General features: G+C 34.7%; 1 protein-coding gene across 2 annotated transcripts in view; it reads right to left on the bottom strand.

The window, feature by feature from the left end:
- XPR1 (xenotropic and polytropic retrovirus receptor 1) overlaps positions 1-21,308 on the bottom strand; it is a 218,199-nt gene that overhangs the window by 181,404 nt on the left and 15,487 nt on the right. For both annotated transcript variants that reach the window (XM_025429964.3, XM_049112115.1), the window contains exon 2: positions 7,940-7,991. In XM_025429964.3, the coding sequence (XP_025285749.1) occupies positions 7,940-7,991 (52 nt within the window). The remainder of the gene's footprint in view (positions 1-7,939; positions 7,992-21,308) is intronic.

The raw sequence follows: 21,308 nt of genomic DNA, 5'->3' as shown, positions 1-21,308 counted from the left end.
ATCAAACATGTAAAAACACAAAAAGAAGTAGGTTAATGTCTTACAAAAAATAGTCAACTCAATAGCTTATAAAATATGATTTCTCAGCAACAAAGTGAAACTCTATGCTTGGCATCAAAACAACAATGCCACAAAAATACAAAATCTTTAAATGAAGCTCTCATGTCATCTGCTTTCCTACTGGTTTTTAAGAAATGCTACCTGTCACCTCAGACTATACCTTATAAAATTACAATGTTAGTATTATACAACAACAACTATGCTTAGCCATCCAACCAGCAAGTAAAATTCTGCATCTAGGGCAGCCCAGGTGGCTGAGCGGTTTAGCACCGCCTTTGGCCCTTGGCATGGTCCAGGAGACCCGGGATCGAGTCCCACATCGGGCTCCCTGCATGGAGCCTGCTTCTCTCTCGGCCTGTGTCTCTCCGCCTCTCTCTCTCTCTCCTTGTGTGTCTCTCATGAATAAATAAAATCTTTAAAAAATAAATAAAATAAAATTCTGCATCTAAAGAGCAAGTTAAAAAATTTAAAAACAAAAATAAAAACAAGAAGCAAGCTAAGTTAATTTACTCCCTTTTTTCCCACAAATAGTATTTTGGCTTCAAGGAAGATTGAGGAAAATGATTTGTTTGTATTAATACTCATTGCTGTGCTCAATAAATATGTAAGGTATTTTAGATAATTGGTATAAAACAGAAAAAAAGACAAAAATATCTGATGTGAAGGGACTTTTACTGGTCTCAAGAAAACTAATAAATCAATGAGAAAAATAAACACATAAGATACCAGAAAGTGACAAATACTATGCAAAGTAATAAATAAAATGGGGTGACACAATTTAAAGTGACTGAGTAGCTATGTAGATTGGATATTCAGAAGGCCCTTTAAAGGACACAGCCACAGAATGATCAAATGATTCTCCTCAGGCAAGAACTAAAAAGGCCTTATTTCTAAGAGCAAGCTTGGCCAGATTTAAGTACAGAAAGAAAGGCAATGTGACTAGAGCCTAGTAAACAAGGGGGAAAATGGTAAAAGGTAAGGTCATGACCACAGGACCAGATTATTTAGGGCTTTGTAGGTCAGAGTAATAAATTTTTACCTTATATCTTTAGACTGTAAGAAGGAGCCTTATGAAACTCCACTGTCCTGCTCTTTGTAAAATTGCTGTTAGGAATACTATTCACGGGGACCCCTGGGTGGTTCAGCGGTTTGGCGCCTGCCTTTGGCCCAGGGCGTGATCCTGATAAATTTACTTTATGTGAACTCTGAAACTAATCATGCTCTCATCTATCCCCTAAACCCCAGAAAACTAAGCTGAATGTACAATTCGCTTCTAGCAATTATATAAAACCTTATGGCATCTATTTTGTTTTTTTGGCATCTATTTTCTTTAAATAAATGTTTTCTTTTAGAATAGTTTTAGATTTACAAAAGTTACAAACATAATCCAGACAGTTGCCATATGTTTCCCCGTTCATTAACCTCTTATGTAAATATCGTACATTTGTCACAAATAATGAACCAAAACTGAAACAGTATTCAAACTCAAGTCTATAATTTACTCAAGATTTCTTTAATTTTTACTTGATGTTCTTTTTCTGTTCCAGGTTCTTTACAATATCTAGTCTATATACTAAACTTACTGGAACTTTATCTTGTTATTTATCTTAATTTCCCCCGTATTCTAACCTCTATAACTACTGATACCTAATATATTTTTTCTAATTCTATAAATGTTCCCCAATACTTCTGGAAACCATGTGGAGTAACAACAACAAAAATGAGCAGAGAGAGATTTCTTGAAAGATACAATTAGCTTTTTCCCAATAAGTCATACAGTTCAGGATTATTAAAAGTAACACTTCACAAATCTTTTGAAAATACAGAGATTTGAAAAACTATCCACTTACAAAATGTTATTCAAATATATCACTTGGATAAAAATGCAAAGTCAATATTAAAAAGTCTGTTTTATGTTTCAATATTAGTTTTATCTCTGGAATTCTTTTATTGGCACATATAGTATTAGCAATCCTGATTGTCCTTATTGAGCCATACAGCCTTAGCATGGTCTCAGATCACACAAATCTAAAATGAGGGTGAGGCAAAAATGATCTTTTAAAGTCCCTTCAGTTAGAAGGTCAATGATCTCTTAATTCTGTGACCTAAATTGACTCACATTCTTATATTTTGCCATCAAAAGAGCAGAAAACATTAATGCTTCTAAACAAAAGATAGTACATTTTATTTTTTTAAGATAGTACATTTTAAAAAAAGAATGCCAAAGCCTGAAACTTTACTTGAATTCAGAAAAATAAAAAGATTAATATGGTGTATAAATTATATGTGTAAGTGTACAAATTTATATGTATATAAATTATATAAATCAAAAGTACCCTAAGGAAAGGGGAAGTTCCCCCCAAAAAAGGTGTAAATATTTATCCAAGTAGATTAATTCCATAAAGTGACTGAGATACCAAATGGGAAAGGAATAAAAAAGTATGAGAGAAAAAAAATACATCAATTCATCATTTATATTTACCACTAGTTGTCGATCATTGAAAATGTAACTGTGTCAAATGGGTATTGGAATTAAGAGGTCTGTTTTCACATCTATACTAAATTGTTTGGTCTCAAAACACTCCTATTAAAATGTCACTGATTCACTGTTGGGGAACCATTAGCTGACAGTCTCATTTAATCCGTCCCAAATACCCAATACCTCACTGGCAGCAGGAACTGTAAAAACACAATAGAGTTTAAGGGTTTTTAGCATCATTTTCCAAAAATTCCTTAACAAATTATTCCTTAAAACACTGTTCCTCAAAACACTAAAGATTGACTCCAAGGGATACCACCTCACACCAGTGAGAATGGTGAAAATTAACAAGACAGAAAACAAAAAATGTTGGAGAGGATGCAGAATAGGGGAAACTCTCTTGCACTGTTGGTGGGAATGCAAATTGGAGCAGCCACTCTAGAAAACAGTATGGAGGTTCCTCAAAGAGTTAAAAATAGAGCTACCCTACAACCCAGCAATTGCACTACTGAGTACCCCAAAAGATACAGATGTAGTGAAACGCCGGGACACCTGCACTCCAATATTTATAGAAGCATTGCCCACAATAGCCAAACTGTGGAAGGAGCCATGATATCCTTTGACAGATGAATGGATAAAGAAGATGTGGTCTATATATACAATGGAGTATTGCTCAGCCATCAGAAAGGACGAATACCCACCGTTTGCTTCGATGTGGATGGAACCGGAGGGTATTATGCCGAGTGAAGTAAGACAATGGGAGAAAGACAATCATCATATGGTTTCACTCATAGAGGAAATATAAGAAATAGTGAAAGGGAAAAAAAACGGGAGGGGGGCAGCCCGGGTGGCTCAGTGGTTTAGCACCGCCTTCAGCCCAGGGCATGATCCTGGAAACCCGGGATCAAGTCCCATGTCAGGCTCCCTGCATGGAGCCTGCTTCTCCCTCTGCCTGTGTATCTGCCTCTCTCTCTCTTTCTCTATTTCTCATGAATGAATAAATAAATAAAATCTTAAAAATAAAAAAGAAATAGTGAAAGGGATTAAAAGGGAAAAAAGGGGAACTGCGGGGGAAGAATTTGAGAGGGAGATAAACCATGAGAGACTCCTAACTCTGGGAAACGAACAAAGGACGGGGGGTTGAGGTAACTGGGTGACAGGAACTGAGGAGGGCACTTGATGGGACTGAGCACTGGATGTTATAGTATATGTTGACAAACCAAACTTCAATTTAAAAAAAAAAAAAAAAAGACTGACTCCAAGGATACTAAGTGTGTATCTGCTCTCTGCAATTAAAAAAAAAGGGGGGGGGATCCCTGGGTGGCTCAGCGGTTTAGCACCTGCCTTCAGCCCAGGGTGTGATCCTGGAGACCTGGGATCCAGTCCCATGTCAGGCTCCCTGCATGGAGCCTGCCTCTCCCTCTGCCTGTGTCTCTGCCTCTCTCTCTTTCTTTGTGTCTCTGTCTCTCATGAATAAATAAAATCTTAAAAAAAAAAATCTACAATTCTAGTCACTTTAATATTCTCATTCTACTTTCATGGTATGCTACTCTAAGTCTTACTGCAGAAAAAAAATACCAATTTAAATATTAAAATGTTTAATTATTTATGCCATTACCTAAAAATTAATAAATTTAAACTTTAACATAGAATTTTAGGTCACCTCAGTCATATAATATTTTCAAATGTAAACAGTTAACAAAAAAAACAGAGATTATACAGAAGACTAGGTAATAACATATATCAAAAGAGATTAAATATGAATTGATAAGGAATGCCCAAGAATAAGTCCTTAAGCTTTCTTATGTATATTATTTTCAAATATGAGCACTGCAGAATTACAATTATAATACATCTATTTTGGGATGCCTGGGTGGCTCAGTGGTTGAGCATCTGCCTTTGGCTCAGGGCGTGATCCCAGGTTCGGGGATCGAGTCCCGAGGAGCCTGCTTCTCCCTCTGCCTATGTCTCTGCCTCTCTCTCTCTCTCTGTCTCTCATGAATAAATAAATAAAAATCATTTTTTAAAAAGACATCTATTTTAAATAAAAAGGGAATCTATTTTTCATGAATCAATGTATAAATGAGTGATTAACAAAGTTCACTCTCAAAGAATGAATGAAGCAAAATACCATAAATCTGAATATTTGAGTTAAAAAAAAAAGGCAGCTTTAAGTGAACATGTCTTAATTTCTTAATGCACTGAGATTACTGTTTGGTTGGTTTATGTTTAAATGAGGAAAAAGCTCATTTTATTAATGAAGAGTAAAGTCACTACCTTGAAATTTCTTACAAAGTTGCAAGAAAATAATTCACCAGTAAAAAAAAAACTGTGTCTGTGGTCAACTTCTTATCAACAAATGCTTTCAAATACTATGCCTTTTATCCAATAAATCACTTCACTCTTACAGAATCCATTTCACTGACTTTCTTTCACTTATGATTATGAATCCATTCCATCTTAAACAATAGGAAATGTGAGGCAGCTGCTTATTTTACTATAACTCATCTAAAGTCAGCATGTTTTTTAAAGATTTTTATTTATTTGAAAGAGAGCAAGTGAACATGGGGTACAGGGAAGGAGAAGCAGGCTCTACACTCCCCACCAAGCAGGGAGCCTGATGTGGGACTCGATCCCAGGACCCTGAGATCATAATCTGAGCCAAAAGCAGATCTTAACCAACTGAGCCACCCAAGCACCCCAGCAAAAATGTTTTTTAACTTTAATAATGATTATTAAGTTATAACCATTCAACATGTAATTAATCAATACAGCTATTACTTAGATTCTATTCAATACAATAAACATTTTAAAAAATATAAATGTCCTCTGGACACTATAAACAAATATTCCTGTATTCTAATAGAATAATCAAACTATCAATGAACTTAAGCCTATAAACCTACTGGCTAATTACTGTCTAAAAGAAGTTAGCACTAATCATATTAATCTAAAATTATTTAAGATTTATGACAGGGGTTCTGGACTTCGGCTATTTAGTAGAATTACCTGGAGAGTGTAAAACTACCAGTGCCTGGGCTACACTCCCAGATCCTATTTTAATTGGTCTGAGATGGTAATCAGGCATCAGTATTTGTAGAAAACAAACAAAACTAATACAGGTAAACTGAATTAAACATACAGCAGAATTGAGAACTACTAATTCAGGACATACTTCAGTTTTAAGATAAAAAAAAAAACTTGTTCACTGGCATCAAAAAAGTTTTAAGTCTACTAAAAACTTAAGATATAGGGGAAAAAAGACAGTGAAGAGAAAAAAGACAATATTCAAAAACTAACTGAGGTCTAGCAAACATTTTTGCCTTTAAAAATGTTCAAAGTTGAAATCCTCATCTTAGACTTTGTTGATAAATCTACCTATGCTGCATTATAGATAACAGCTAAATAAAAGCCTAGTAACGCAAACTTGATACTAAGAATGAATGACAGAAATGATTATCATTCAAATTTAATACTATAGAAAGATAGTAAGATAATATATCACAACCAAATGAGACAAAATTATAGTCACTTTAATAACATTTTCTAACCTCAATACTACACAGAATAGTGTTTTTTTAAACCACTTTCCAATGCCTTCAATTCTCAAGTACGTCAGAAGAATTGATTTTAAGAAATAAAAGTTACATACACAGTTTTAATCTGAGAGAAGGAAAACAAACAAGTCTAGAATATTTCCTTGTGAAAATAGCATACACATCTGCATGATCAGCCCACACAATACTTTCTTTACAACAGGGTCCAAAGAAGTTAATGTCTCTAGGCAATGAGAATAAAAAAGTTCTTAACTATAAGCATTTGTCTTTCATTAGCATATTTTCACAGAATTCAGTTTTTTTCTAATAACAGCTAAAAGTATATGAAAAATACCAGCAACATGAGCCAGTATGAAGGGATGAATGAGGATCACCAAAACACATCAGAATGCTTGCTACAAATTGGATGGTAAAACTTTAAAGAAAAACCAAATATAAGTAGTTCAACCTTGAGAATAAAATTAAAAGAACCAATAATAAAGCAACTTACAAAGGTTGAGGGAACCAGTTAAAACTTCCATGTAAAAAAAAAAAAAAAAAAAATTCCATGTAATTTCATTTTTCTTAAAATGAAATTTTAAGAAAATTATTTTTAAAAAATTTTGAGGTACTCTTTAAGACACATAAGAAATAATAACCTAATAAAGAACTACTCATTTTTCTTAAGTGCTTTCAAACATTAGAAAATTAAATATATTATAATCTAAAATTCAGTGATATATTATAAAACTAATACTTAGGTACTAAATCCTGATAAAGATTTCAAGATGTTAAAGGAAGCACATTTTGAATTCAGAATGGTTAGAGATAAAAGATGTACATTTCTATGTCACTAAAGAAATGAGTTTTTGTTTTGTTTTGTTTTTTTGGTTTCAGGAGAATTCAGTGATTCATCAAAGAAATGAAATTTTTAATTATAGATCTACATTTTTATTGAACAACATCAGCATCTGTTACATGTCATAAAAATAAGCCTCCAAAAGCTTGTCACTAGAATGACTTCATAAAATTACAGTCTGGTATCTCATAAATATATTAATCTGTACACACTATCTAGATTATTCTTGGCATATACTTTATATTCATCTCTCCTGAAAAAAAAATTTATGAGAAAATTTTAAAAGATTACCAAGCCTCAGAGGAAACACTTCCTCAAGAAATAACTGTTGAATTAGCTCCATTATTTAATGACACAAGAACTCACACAACTATGAACTACAACTCTCCAAACCTATCAAAGGTTAAACCCATAAAGAATGAGCTAGTGAGTAGAAGCTGAGGTAACAGAAAAGATCAATAAAGATTACTAGAGAGAGGACTACTGTCCTTCGATTAGTGATTTTACAACTGCCTAACTGTGCACATGCAAATATATACCTGCCTAAACACACATATACATAGTAAATGTGATTCACTGTTTTTTTACTAATCCCAATCTAAAGATATTACATAAATAGAAAGGAAAAACTATATTGCCCAGATTAATTATGGACTAAGGATTCACTAAAGGATGGATGAATGGATAAATGGATGGGAGGAAAGATAGATGGAGAGATGGTATGAAAATATATTGGGGGGAGGGAAGATAAGAACTTTGACTCTAAACCAGTTATCTGTGATTCACAATGCTAAGATGATTCAAGGACATAATAAGAGATCCATCATAGGGTAAATGTGAGCTTAACAAACAGAAAGTTTGATTAAAATACAATCAATATATATTTTAAAAAGCATAAAAGAGTTATATAATATAGCAAGATATTTTAGTTTTATATTATGCAATTTAAAACATCTTCCCTTAAAGGGGTTTTATGTGACTCAATTAGGGATTAATGCATCTTACCTTCCACAGAAGGTGCCTGATCCTGAGCTGAATACAGCATATCCTTGAAAGCCTATTTTAAAAAAAAGAAAAGTGCATGAAATCATGAGTAATCTTTACACTAAAAGCATTTGAAGCTAAACAATTATTTCTTTTTCAGTATCCAATGACAGGATTCCCTAAAATGAGAATTTAGTAAAATATTCAATTAACTTTAATAAGCTAAAACCCAAATGCTATACTTTTTTATAAATCCAGCACTGTCCAATCTTTAAGAAAATGGCTAATAGTTACACTTTAAAAATTAAAGGGCATTTGGAAAAGAATGAAAAATCTCCTGAGATCATAAATTCTCTCGACTAAAAGAAGACAGGAACAGAAACTGAGAACAATGGTCCTAGAGAAATCATGGAACACTATTTAAGAAAATATGAAACACTAGATACAATTTTTTTTAATTGTAGTAATACAAATATAAAATTCACCATCTCAACCATTTTCAAGTTAACAATTCAGTAGTGTCAAGTACAATCACATTGCTGTGTAGACAATCTCCAGAATTCTTTTTATCTTGGACACAAATACTCTTCAATGAAGGTCTGGAAAGTCCCCCATAAGAGTTCAAGACTATAAATACATTTACAGGTTTTTTTTTAATTTTTATTTATTTATGATAGTCACACACAGAGAGAGAGAGAGAGGCAGAGACTTAGGCAGAGGGAGAAGCAGGCTCCATGCACCGGGAGCCCGATGTGGGATTTGATCCCGGGTCTCCAGGATCGAGCCCTGGGCCAAAGGCAGGCGCTAAACCGCTGCACCACCCAGGGATCCCCAACATTTACAGGTTTTATTGTTTTTCCAAATCAGTGAATTAACTATCAGTAATATTTAGGTACTTGGAATGGCTGCAGTTTGTCTCCTAATAAGTGTTTTCAGGACAAGAATGAAAAGCATATCCCCATACCTATCAATAAGGTAGAATCAACTGAGTGGATAAGGCTCCAGTGCTGAAGAGCCGGTTATAAACAGGTAGCTTTACCCAGTCCCATAGCTTTAAGGCTTCAAATACCATTTAACCATGGGTGATTCCCAAAGTGGCCTCCAGACTCCCTCAACAACTGACATTTAGAGTCAGACAATTCTTTGGGGGAAGTACGGGGGCTGTTCTGTGTATAATAGGATTTTTAGTACCATTCCTGGCATCTAGCAACCCACTAGCCCCATCTAGATACCAGTAGGAACACCTCCACCAAAACTGTGACAACCAAAAGTCTCCAGACACTGCCAAGTGTCCTGTGGAGGACACAAAATCAACACATATCCCATGCCCAGAACCACTGCCCTAAATTCACTCAAGTTGAAACCCAAAAAAGAGGAAATAAAACTCCAGAGTAACTCATTCTATATTCAAGTCTAGTAAATTATATTCTTCCCAAGTAAATTTACCATTTGCTTTACACCAGTGACTAATGAATGAAATTTTTAATAACACAGAACCTCACAGAAATCTCTGAAAACTTTTGGATTCTAATCTTTTTTATATACTAATGAGACAGCTGGGACAGGGAATAGCTTCAAGATGGAGGTTGGTCCCCAGAAAAACCACTGCCTGCCTAATGTGATCAGTGGGTTAAAACTTTCAGCCCCACCCTCAGATCTCTGAGGAAAAGAGAATGGCTGGGGATTTAGTTCAATCACCAATAGCCAAAGATTTGTAGTCACCCAAGCAGAAGTATGGGTATCCTGGGTAGCCCGTTGATAGCTGGCATCCCAAGGGAGAACAGTCTTGTAGGACTAAGCCCTTACCCATGAGATCTATGCTAACTCTGGATAGTTAGTGTCAGAATTAAACTGAAATTATTAACCACCTAGTTGGTGTCAGTGAAATGGTTACTTTATCAGAAAAAAGAACTGGTCAGAAGTGGTGACAGAAAACACACAAACAGAAATCTTTTCTACAAAACCTTCATTATTGGGCCACAACTTTTCTAAAATCACCTTTGAAACTCAGCCTCATGTTTACTGACCATTAATAATTAAAGTGAGTATGACAAAGGTATGGAACTTCTTTTAAGAACAAAACATACATACACTATTTTCTTTACAATTTCAGCTACCTGGGGGATCAATAACTTCTAGTCTAGAAAAAAATTAATCCAGAAGATTTTATTAAACATCAGAATTTTTGTCAGTTTGGATTAGAATTTTATATTAAAGTCCTACACAAGTACAGAATGGTATTTACAGTCTTGCATTATGTATTTTAAGAGAGTAAATGAAGATTGCTTAGAGCAAAGTAAATCTCTAGATAGAAAAATATAAGAAGGAACACATAAACCCAGCTAGAGAATACTTATGGAAATTATTATGGAAAGAGGTAATATTGGAGACTCAAATATCTAAATAAAGTCTTTCTACTTTGGAAATATAAAAGACAGGTGTACCAAAATTAAATGATACTATTAGGAACCAAATAAACCATTAAGGACTAGCAGAGCAGCTTCTACATAGTAGAAGCTCAATAAATAGTTCTTGAATTCAAAAGCCTTTCTTCTTTGGAGAAAATTAAAGATGAACAAAGCACACTGAAAAAGCATACTAAGCAGTACCTCAGTGACATATAATGAAAATAAATTAAATTTGCAAAAGGGAAGCTTGTTACCAAATTAAGTTTAAAAAAAAAAAAATGATTAAGGGATCCCTGGGTGACACAGCGGTTTGGCGCCTGCCTTTGGCCCAGGGCGCGATCCTGGAGACCTGGGATCGAGTCCCACGTCGGGCTCCCGGTGCATGGAGCCTGCTTCTCCCTCTGCCTATGTCTCTGCCTCTCTCTCTCTCTCTGTGTGACTATCATAAATTAAAAAAAAAAAAAAAAAAAAGATTAAAATTTTATAAAGAGAAAAACGATGAGTCTTCATTTTTATTATAAAACTGAATCATAATTTCATTTCAATCTAGACAATTCTCAATAAAATCAGGGACAATTCTTTCTGCTTCTTACTACTTGTTTTCCTCTGAATAACAGTCCCTCTAAGTGTTTTATTGTAATAAGTGTCTAGAGATCTCCACAACAGGATACCATTCTATTCCTGTGACAGGAGAACAACCCCCAATTAGGAATTGGTAGGGGGAAAAAAAGCCTACAAAGTAATGCCTACATTAGTACCTACAGATTGTTACCTATAACAGGGCACTTACCTGGGTTAAGGGCAGTATATCCAAATACACAGAACAAAACAACAGCAACAACAAAACAAATACACAAAACAACACATTAAAGATTTTCCTTAAAAAAAAAAAAAAAAAAAAGATTTTCCTCAATTGATGCTGTTTTCCTTTAAGGAAATCCAGTACTTTTCATAAAACTCTAAATTTGGGGGTGCCTGGATGGCCTCAGTCCGTTAAGTGTCCAACTCGGATTTTGGTTCAAGTCATGACCTTAGGGTTGGAAGATTGAGTACCATGTTGGACTCTGCCCTGGGCATGGAGCCTGATTAGGATTCTCTTTCCCTCTCCCCCTCCCCCTTCTAAAACTAAAACTAAAACAAAACCTCTGAATTTGTGTAATAAAATCAATATACATTCATGTGCATTACAATAGATTTCTTAAGACTTATTTACTTTGATAGTGAGTGTGCAGGGAAAGGGGGAGGGAGGGAGAATTTCAAGCAGACTCTCCTGAGAGCACAGAGCCCGACAGGGGGCTCAGTCTCACCACCCTGACATCATGACCTGGGCTGAAATCAAGAACCAGACACTTAACTGACTGAGCCACCCACGTACCCCAAAATAGATTTCTTTGATTTTCAAAGGATTCAAAGTAATCTTTTATATCAGCATCTCTACTATAAGTGTTAAATTATTTTTGTTATGCTATTGAAATAAATATAGGTATACTAAGACAAAAGTCCTTAGTACTTATAACAACTCATATAACAGTAAGACCTTCCAAATTAAATCCAAACACAACCACAAAACCAATACTATTCAACCAATAACATTAACATGACAGGAAAAAGATATCTGCTGAAACCTCAACTAGCAAAATGAATACAATACTGTAATTATATCCGTTCTGAATTTGGAATACTTATATGACTATCAGTTGTGATATAAATACTCCTAGTACGTCTCCCTACTATGAAGTAGCATAGCACAGTGGGTAGGAGCAACGGAGTCAGACAATGAGTATGCAAAATGACTCTACCACTTAATAGCTATGTAAGCTTGTGAAAATTAACTTCTCTGTATATCAATGCCCTCATCTATAAAACAGAAGTGATCACACATATCTCACAGGTCCGTTATGAGAATTAAAAACTCTTAAAACACAAATCCTTATATTAATTATAATTCATGATTATACATGAAGAGTACTTAGAACATGAAAGAGACTCAAAGAATGTTAGCTAATCCAATATGAACTATCAAAAAACTTGTATCATACGTGGGTTGTGGCATCATTTGGCAATCTACTATTGGACATGAATACATCATTTATGTTTTATTTGGGTTTTTTTTTAAGATTTTATTTATTTATTCATGAGACACACAGAGAGAGACAGAGACACAGGCAGAGGGAGAAGCAGGCTCCATGCTGGGAGCTCCTTGCAGGACTCAATCCCAGGATTCCAGGATCACGCCCTGAGCTGAAGGCGGACACCCAACTGCTGAGCCACCCAAGTGTCCCTCATTTATGTTTTAGATATGCCTCAGTCCTTATTAAATTTCATAGAGTAGTATAATACTGCCTGGAGCCAACATGACCAAACAAGCATAAACACAGTCACTGCAATCTCCTCATACTTAGTAGTTTATAAGGCAGTCATCTAGATGATCTAGATAGAATATGCTATGATATTTTCAGAAAATCACTGTCATGAACATACTATATTCTTAATTCTTTTTTTTTTTTTAATTTTTTTTTTAATTTTTATTTATTTATGATAGTCACAGAGAGAGAGAGAGAGAGAGAGGCAGAGACACAGGCAGAGGGAGAAGCAGGCTCCATGCACCGGGAGCCCGATGTGGGATTCGATCCCGGGTCTCCAGGATCGCGCCCTGGGCCAAAGGCAGGCACCAAACCGCTGCGCCACCCAGGGATCCCACTATATTCTTAATTCTTATAGGAAATCTACAGACTCCTAAGAAAATACATGCAAATCCCAGTTTGCATATGCTTTAAATAACAAGGTCTCCTAATTATATTATTTAAACTTTCAAATACACACACACACACATATCTATTGTATGAAATAGGATATAGTTCAAACCTAACATGTATGTTCAATTATACTACCATTACAAATTTCTTATGTAGTTATTTTTTTATTACACATTATAGATCATTAATCTATTTCCAAAAGCACAGGCCATTTCACAGGCCTTTTCACAAACTAAGATCAGAAGCTAGAAAAATTCCTACTTCCATGTGGTACATACAATGGAATATTACCCAACAAAAAGAATGAATACTTGCCATTCACAACAATATGGATAGAACTAAATGTATTATGCTAAGCAAAATCAGTCAGAGAATGACACCTACCATAGGATTTCACTCATATGGAATTTGAGAGACAAAATAGATGAACATATGGGAGAGGAAAAAAAAAATAAAAGAGGGAAACAAACCATAAGAGACAACAACAGAGAACAAAAGGGCTGACAAATGGAGGTGGGTGGGGGATGGGCTAGATGGGCGGTGGGTATTAAGACGGGCACTTGAGGGCAGCCCCGATGGCCCAGCAGATTAGTGCCGCCTTCAGCCTGGGGTATGATCCTGGAGACCCAGAATCGAGTCCCACGTCGGGCTCCCTGCATGGAGCCTGCTTCTCCCTCTACCTGTGTCTCTGCCTCTCTCTCTGTGTCTGTCATGAATAAATAAATAAAATTTTTTTAAAAAAAGAAGGGCACTTGATATGATGAGCACTGGGTATTCTATAGAAGTGATGAATCATTGAATTCTGCTCCTAAAACCAACATTGCAATGTATGTTAACTAGAATTTAAATAAAAATCTGAAAAAAGAAAAAAAACCTTATCAATTTACCATCAGCCTTATATATATCATACTATATATATTAACACCCCCCCTCAATAAAATATCTAACCTATGTTGTTCTCATTGGCTTCAATATTCATTCAAAGCACACTAGAATCTAATTATTGATTTAAGCAGTAAAACAAACAAGGCATTTAAAGAGGAAGGAGAGGGATATGTCATAAACCTTTAAAATAGTCATAATCTCTATTAATGGTGCTTAATAATTAGATAAAGTTTATATTAGACTTTTTTAATCTGAAAACTTTTCTAAATGGAACTCCTAAATAACAAAATTTTGACATATTTTTCAAAATATGTACATTATGAACTTATTTACAGCACCCTAGACATTCTCCAATTATTTCTTTTTCAGCTTCTACTTTCTCTTTTTGCATTCACTTTTTAATTTTTTTCACCAAAAATACTGGGTAGTCTGTGAATGTGTAAGTCGGTTACATGTGACCTAGTTTTTGACTCATCATCTAGAAATCAGTCATGTTTTCATGATACTGAAATGTTAAGGGCAATTTTGTAAATCAAATTATAAACCTCAAAAGAAGGCAGCTAGCATTCTCATGTGTCCTGTACAAAGAATCACCAACTAATTAATGTTATTTGTATCCCCAAATAAACGAACTTAGCTCTGTTTCTGATGACAGAAATAATCTGTAAAATAAAAACTCTTATATAAATTCTTATAATCTAATACATTAAAGTTTAAAAGTAATGTACTCTTGTGCATACTTAATCCAAAGCCTATAGAATATTAGGATTATACATGACTCAATTTTTATGGAATTTAAAAGCACCCCATCAGCAAGAGGCAATTCAATATGCAAAAGTTGTTATAACATTAAATTATAATTGAAATTATTAAATGTATAAACCATATATAATAGGAAGAACTCATTTGGAATATGTCATGTTATATTTACATTTATAAATGTCTACAGTAATATATTCTGACATCCACTGACATGGCATTTACTATATCTATGTGGATATCTCCCAAAACTATATCCTCAGCCACATGTGTGCTAATACAAACTCAGAATGTCCAAAATTCAATTCATTTCTTTCCAAAATCTGCTCATGCTCTGTATTTCTTTTAATGTTATTGCCAATATCCAAACCACACAGATTCACAATCTCAGTTATCACTTCTTCAACAAACATTTATTAGGTATCTGCTGTGTGCCAGGCACTGCTCTAGACACCTGGAATACATCATGAGGAAAATAAAAATCCCTGTCCTAGCAGTGTTAACATTCTTACATTCTCCTTTCTACCTATGAGTTTAGTGATCTGGTTCAGTGAATGGCACTATCACAACCTCACTTACATTCATTCTCTTATCCTTTTACCTACACTATTTCAGTAAACTCTTCACTGGTTTACCAACCTATAGGTTTTCATCTCTCTAAAACTAAAACATCTTACAAACTGCTGCCATATTAACCTTCCCAAAGCACCAGTCTGATTCTCCTCCTTAAACTTATAAGGATTCCCCAATGGCCACAAAAAAAAATCATAATCCTCTGCTGATCTCCAAGGTACCCAGAATGGTCCAAACTATCTTTTTAGGCTTATCTTCCAAATTGAAGAAATAACTTTCATTTTCATAACCTGATCCTCAAGTCAAAATGAATTATTTTTATAATTCAACAACTACTGCCTCTACTAAAATCCCCTACCCTACCCACATCCCTAAAATCTAATTTCCAAATCTTAACCATTCTTCAAGGTCTACAACAAATTTAACCTCTTTTATGCTTTGTCTGAGATACTCCAGCTGGAAATCATCACTCCCTCCCCTGAAATCCTTTAGTAGTCTATTTGAAACCATTTATAGCACTTAATATCTCTACCTTATGTTTTAGTTATCCATATCACTTGTTTCACACATTAATGTAAAGTCAGGGTTTTGGACACCTTGCTTGTACTTGTATTAAAAAGGCACACCATAGATATTTCTAGATTACTAATCTCATCATTAAGGAAATTACCAAGTTTTATTTACTCAGTAACACCCCTAGGTGTCTACCCTATATACTATGCCAGGCTCTAAAGAAATGATAACTCAAACAAGGCAAAGTCACATAAATAGGTAAATTAGAATATGACATGTTAAATACTTTTAAAAAAATAAACAAAGCATATTCAAAGTCTAAAGCAGTAGGAATAGGGAAAAAAAAAAGTGAAATATGGGAAAGAAGGGGATACCAAGAAGTAAAAACAACTAAACATGCATTAAGGGAATACCAAAAGCAAAAACAACTAAACATGAACTAAGGGAATTAAAGATCTCCAAAATTCTGAGCCCAGGTAAAAAGAAGGATGATTCCAGATACTATTAACTGACCTGAAAAAACAGCAAAGAAAAAAATTGAGCAAAAAAAAAAGATAGGAGTTTGGGTGACAAAACATTTTAGGTTTCCACAGGATAACTGAGGTTGTTAGTGAACAGATGAAAATAGAGATTTACAATTTAAAAGATAGCTCAGAGTTACGTTACGAGTTGGAAATTATCTGCATATTAAGATGATTTGAAACGACATAAGTTCTAGGTAAATGAAATTTTCAGAAAGTGAGAAGTGGGCCAAGGACATAAATTTTTGGAATACAAAGCAGCAGAGATGACAATGAGGAAAAAATCAGATATATATACACAGGACCATAAAAATTAATATATAGTGTTGTATGGTAACAGATCATTGATGTGCATGTGTGAGCATAGCACAATGTGCAAAGTTATGGAATCACTATGTTATATACCTGAAACTAATGTAACACTGAAAAAAGAAATAAGTGCTTTAAAAACTACCAAAGCTGCTTAGAAAAGACATCTCTGCATCCCTATGTTCAGTGCAGCATTTTTCACAATATCCAAGCAAGACATGGAAACAACTTAAGTGTTAACAGATGGATCAATAAAGATGATGTGGTATACAATGGAAAATATTATTCAGCTACAAGAAAGAAGGAAATCTTGCCATTTGCAACAACGTGGATAATGACAGCGTTATGCTAAGTTAAATAAGTTAGAGAAAAACAAATACCATATGATATAACTTACATGTGGCACCTGAAAAAGACAAGCTCAGAAAAACAGAGAATAGAGTGGTGGTTACCACACATGTGTATTGGCGTGGGGACGGGGAATATTCATTAAAGGGTACAAACTGCCAGTTACAAGATTAGTAAGTTCTGAGGACCTAACGTTCATCATGATGATAACACCTAATAATACTGTGTTATAGACTTGAAAGTTGTAGAAAGAGCAGATCTTAAATGTTCTCACCACAAAAAAGAAAGTGTAATTATGTGATGGGATGGAAGTGTTAGTTAATACTACAATAGTAATCATTTTACAATATATCAATGTATTAAACCAGTATGTTGTACATCTTACATTTACACAGTGTCATATGTCAATTACATCTCAAGAAAGTTGGAAAAATAATTTAAAAATTAAACTGAAAACATCTGAGTTAAATAAAACAATCTAGGAAGGGTTCATTATACTAATAATTCTTCTGTTTCTTCAGCTGGATGGTGAATACAGGTGTCTATTCTATCTAATTGGAATGCCATCTCCCTATCTAACTGGAAAGCTGCAACTGAATTATAAATAAAAACAGCTAACATTAGAAGGCCTACACTCTTTACTCTCTACTTTAGAGCCTGTAATTTAAATTATCCATATGTAAGATTTAAAACATATAACCTTAAAGGAAAGAAAAATAAAAAGCTGCTTAGAGATTAAAAAGAAAGAGAGAAGGTGAAGTTATTAGATCTGAGGATCAGGAACTCATCCGTAACCATCAATAAATGGTTTCAGAAGAGTGATCAGGCTTAGATTAGATGGGAATGAGTATACATGAGAGCTGAGGAAATGATGGCCACAAATACTGATCAATAAAAAATCAATCAGTTACATTTATTGAATATATTGAATATCTACTATTAGATCGTTTTGAGTATTTTGAACATATAGCTTTAACTCTTTAAAGCATTAACTCTTAAAACACAGAGCCTTAACTCTTGAATGTAACTGTGCTTCTCATTTTACCACTGAAGATCTGAGACTCAGATTATTAAAGTAGCCTGCCCAAGTATTACACATTCTATAATTCATGCTTAAGAAAAAGACATATAGGCCACTATTTCTAATGAAACCTTATTTTCTAAGACTTACCTCTATTTTTGGCAACTCAATTTTTTGATATCCTTCCTTTTATTTCCAAAACTTTTCCTAACCATTAGATTTTTTTATCAGGTGTAGCAACTAGCCTCTGAAATGACTCCCAAAGATTCCTTCCTGGTAATAATGTTTTTGTGTAATCCCTCCCACACAAAATAGAGCTGACCTGTATAATCAACAGAATATTGCATAAATGACAGAGTACTACTTCCGAGGCTAGGTCATAAAAGACACTGTGGTTTGCATTTTGCTCTCTCTTGGATCACCCATTCTGAGAGAAGCCAGCCATGAAAAAAGAGAGTTCTGAGTGGTAAAGAACCGAGGCCTCCTGAAAAACAAAAACAAAACAAAACAAAACAAAACAAAACAAAAACCCACATGGATCCTCAGGCCCAGTCAAGCCTTGAAATGACTGCAGCTCCAGCTGACATCTTAACTGCAACCTCACATAATACTCTGAGCCAGAACACCCAGTTAAGCTCCTTCCAAACTCCAGACACATAGAAACAGCATGAGATAAATGTTTATTATTGTTTTAAACTACTAAGTTTTGAGGTAACTTGTAATATAGCAATAGACAGTTAATAGATGAGGTAGATTTGAAAAACATCTTTATAACACAGAATGTACATGTTATTAGATAATCACCAACATCTGCTTGTCTTGATCAAAGTAGCTAATATTTTTATTCCCACAAATATACAAAATTATGTTAAGGAAAATTATGACAACTTTAATTAAGTGATTTATTTAACATTAATAAACAAAATTGCATTCCCATATGTCAAAGCCACCACCATTATAACTTAACTTACACTGAATGCCCTTGGGAAGTCATGCAGCCACGCTTCTAAGCTGGAGAAGGTCTGACAGATAAATCAGCATCTTCCTTGTCTAAGGGCACTATTCTGATTATAAAATAACGCTGACAATAAATACTCTCTTCTAATTAAATCTATATGGCTCATTCTTACATATTATAGTAACAGCTATAAATTCTGAAGGCAAAGAGCAATCTCACTTCAATTTTTATATGCCAGTATCTAGCACAGTACAAATTTAAAATGGATTGGTAAATTTCACAGACTTTATCACACAAAACCTAGATAGATGTCCAATATCAGCACATCAGTTAATTTTTTAAAGTGCTAGCTACTATTATTTTTATTAAATTCTTTTATAGCAGATCCAGTTTCATAAAGTATCAAAACACGAAGTCCTTTCTTATGTTTCCCAATTTCTATTATCTTTTATTTCTACACAAAAATCAAACCATTTTCATTTACTAGTTAAAAGAAAAGCTCTTAATGCTTTTGGCTTCCAGCTCTCTTTAACATATAAGTTTTATACAGGTTGGTAAAACATGTTGGATTTTGCCCAAAAATAATAGTTATCACAACATAAAATTCTCACTTTTGCTCTTAGTAACAGTTTGCCAGTTTATCTGAACAAAAACAAAAAGGAATCCAAAAGCTTTGCAATGGTGTTTCCTATATGTCTATACAAATGGTTTCTTTTTTTTTTTTTTAAGTAATCTCTACACCCAACATGGGGCTCAAACTCACGACCCCAAGATCAAGAGTCACGTGCTCTTCCAAATGAGCTAATCAGGTGCCCAAAAAAATGGTTTCTAACCTAGGGGTGTGAAACCACTTCACAGCTCTAACTTCAATATCACAAAACCTTAATAGACAAGGTATTCTCTATAGGTTGAATAATGTTTCCCACAAAAATACCACTTGTCAAAATACACGAAGATATTTGTATTTAATAAAATACTACTGTATTTCATTGACTCTAAGACATCATCAATTGTCAAGGCACACCATTATTTTATGAATCATTAAGAAAGAAAAACACTTCCAATTACACTATGCCATCTGTAAGACAAATCCCAATTTCAAAGGTGTTGGATTGTGGAAGAGGGATGTGTACATCCTAGAATCTATGAAATACAATATTTCATCTTGTCAAAAGGTAGTTCCTCAAGCAATGGATTTTTTTAAGACTTTATTTTGACAGAGAGAGAAAAAGCACAAGCAGGGGGAGCAGCAGGGAGAGGGAGAAGCCGGCTCCTCAGAGAGCAGGGAGCCCAACAAGGGGCTCAATCCCAGGATCCTGGCAAGACTTGAGCTGAAGGCAGATACCAAACCAACTGAGCCACCCAAGCACCCATAAAGCAATGGATTCTAAAAGTCCAGCTATATCATTTGCTTTCCAAGAAATTTCATAAGATTCAAAGAGAGTCTTATTAGATTAAGTACTAATACTCTAAAATGACTGTTGAATAAATGAATAAGTTACTCCAATGGCTAATTTTTAATAATGACAAATTAACAGCTATACTTTACTGATGAGCATCTTCTATAGTTTAGGCCATTGCTGACACTTTCATATATTATATCTAATTCTCACAATAATCCTGAAAGCTAAATAGTACCCCCATTTAACACACAAGAAAACTGAGGTTCAGAGATATAATTTTGTGAATATCTCACAGCGAATAACTGAGGGAAATGTAAATAAATCCAAAACTTTAGATAAAATTAAAGCCACTTTCTCCACTGCCTTCATATATGAACAGATCTCATATATCCTCAAAGAACCTTTTGCTTTATTCTACTTGTTCCTAAAGGTTCTATCCTATTTTTCCTCACTCTGTTAAGAGCCACATTTCTCGGGCAGCCCCGGTGGCGCAGTGGTTTAGCGCAGCCTGCAGCCTGCAGCCTGCAGCCCAGGGCGTGATCCTGGAGAACCTGGATCGAGTCCCGTATCAGGCTCTCTGTATAATGCCTGCTTCTCCCTCTGACTGGGTCTCTGCCTCTCTCTCTCTCTCTGTCTCTATGAATAAATAAATGAAATCTTTGGAAAAAAAAAAAAAAAGAGCCACATTTCTCAACTGAAAATTACACACATGTTGCTCAATGACTTTAACCTCTTAAAACCTGGAAGACAGGGCAGCCCCGGTGGCCCAGCGGTTTAGCACCGCCTTCAGCCCGGGGTGTGATCCTGGAGACCTGGGATCGAGTCCCATGTCAGGCTCCCTGCACGGAGCCTGCTTCTCCCTCTGCCTGTCTCTGTCTCTGTCTCTGTCTCTGTGTGTCTCTCTCTCTGTCATAAGTGAATAAATAAAATCTTAAA

Source organism: Canis lupus, chromosome 7 (assembly GCF_003254725.2).
Source record: "Canis lupus dingo isolate Sandy chromosome 7, ASM325472v2, whole genome shotgun sequence".
NCBI lineage: Eukaryota > Metazoa > Chordata > Mammalia > Carnivora > Canidae > Canis > Canis lupus.
The sequence above is the reverse complement of the archived record's forward strand: the minus strand, read 5'-3'. Positions and strand labels throughout refer to the sequence as shown.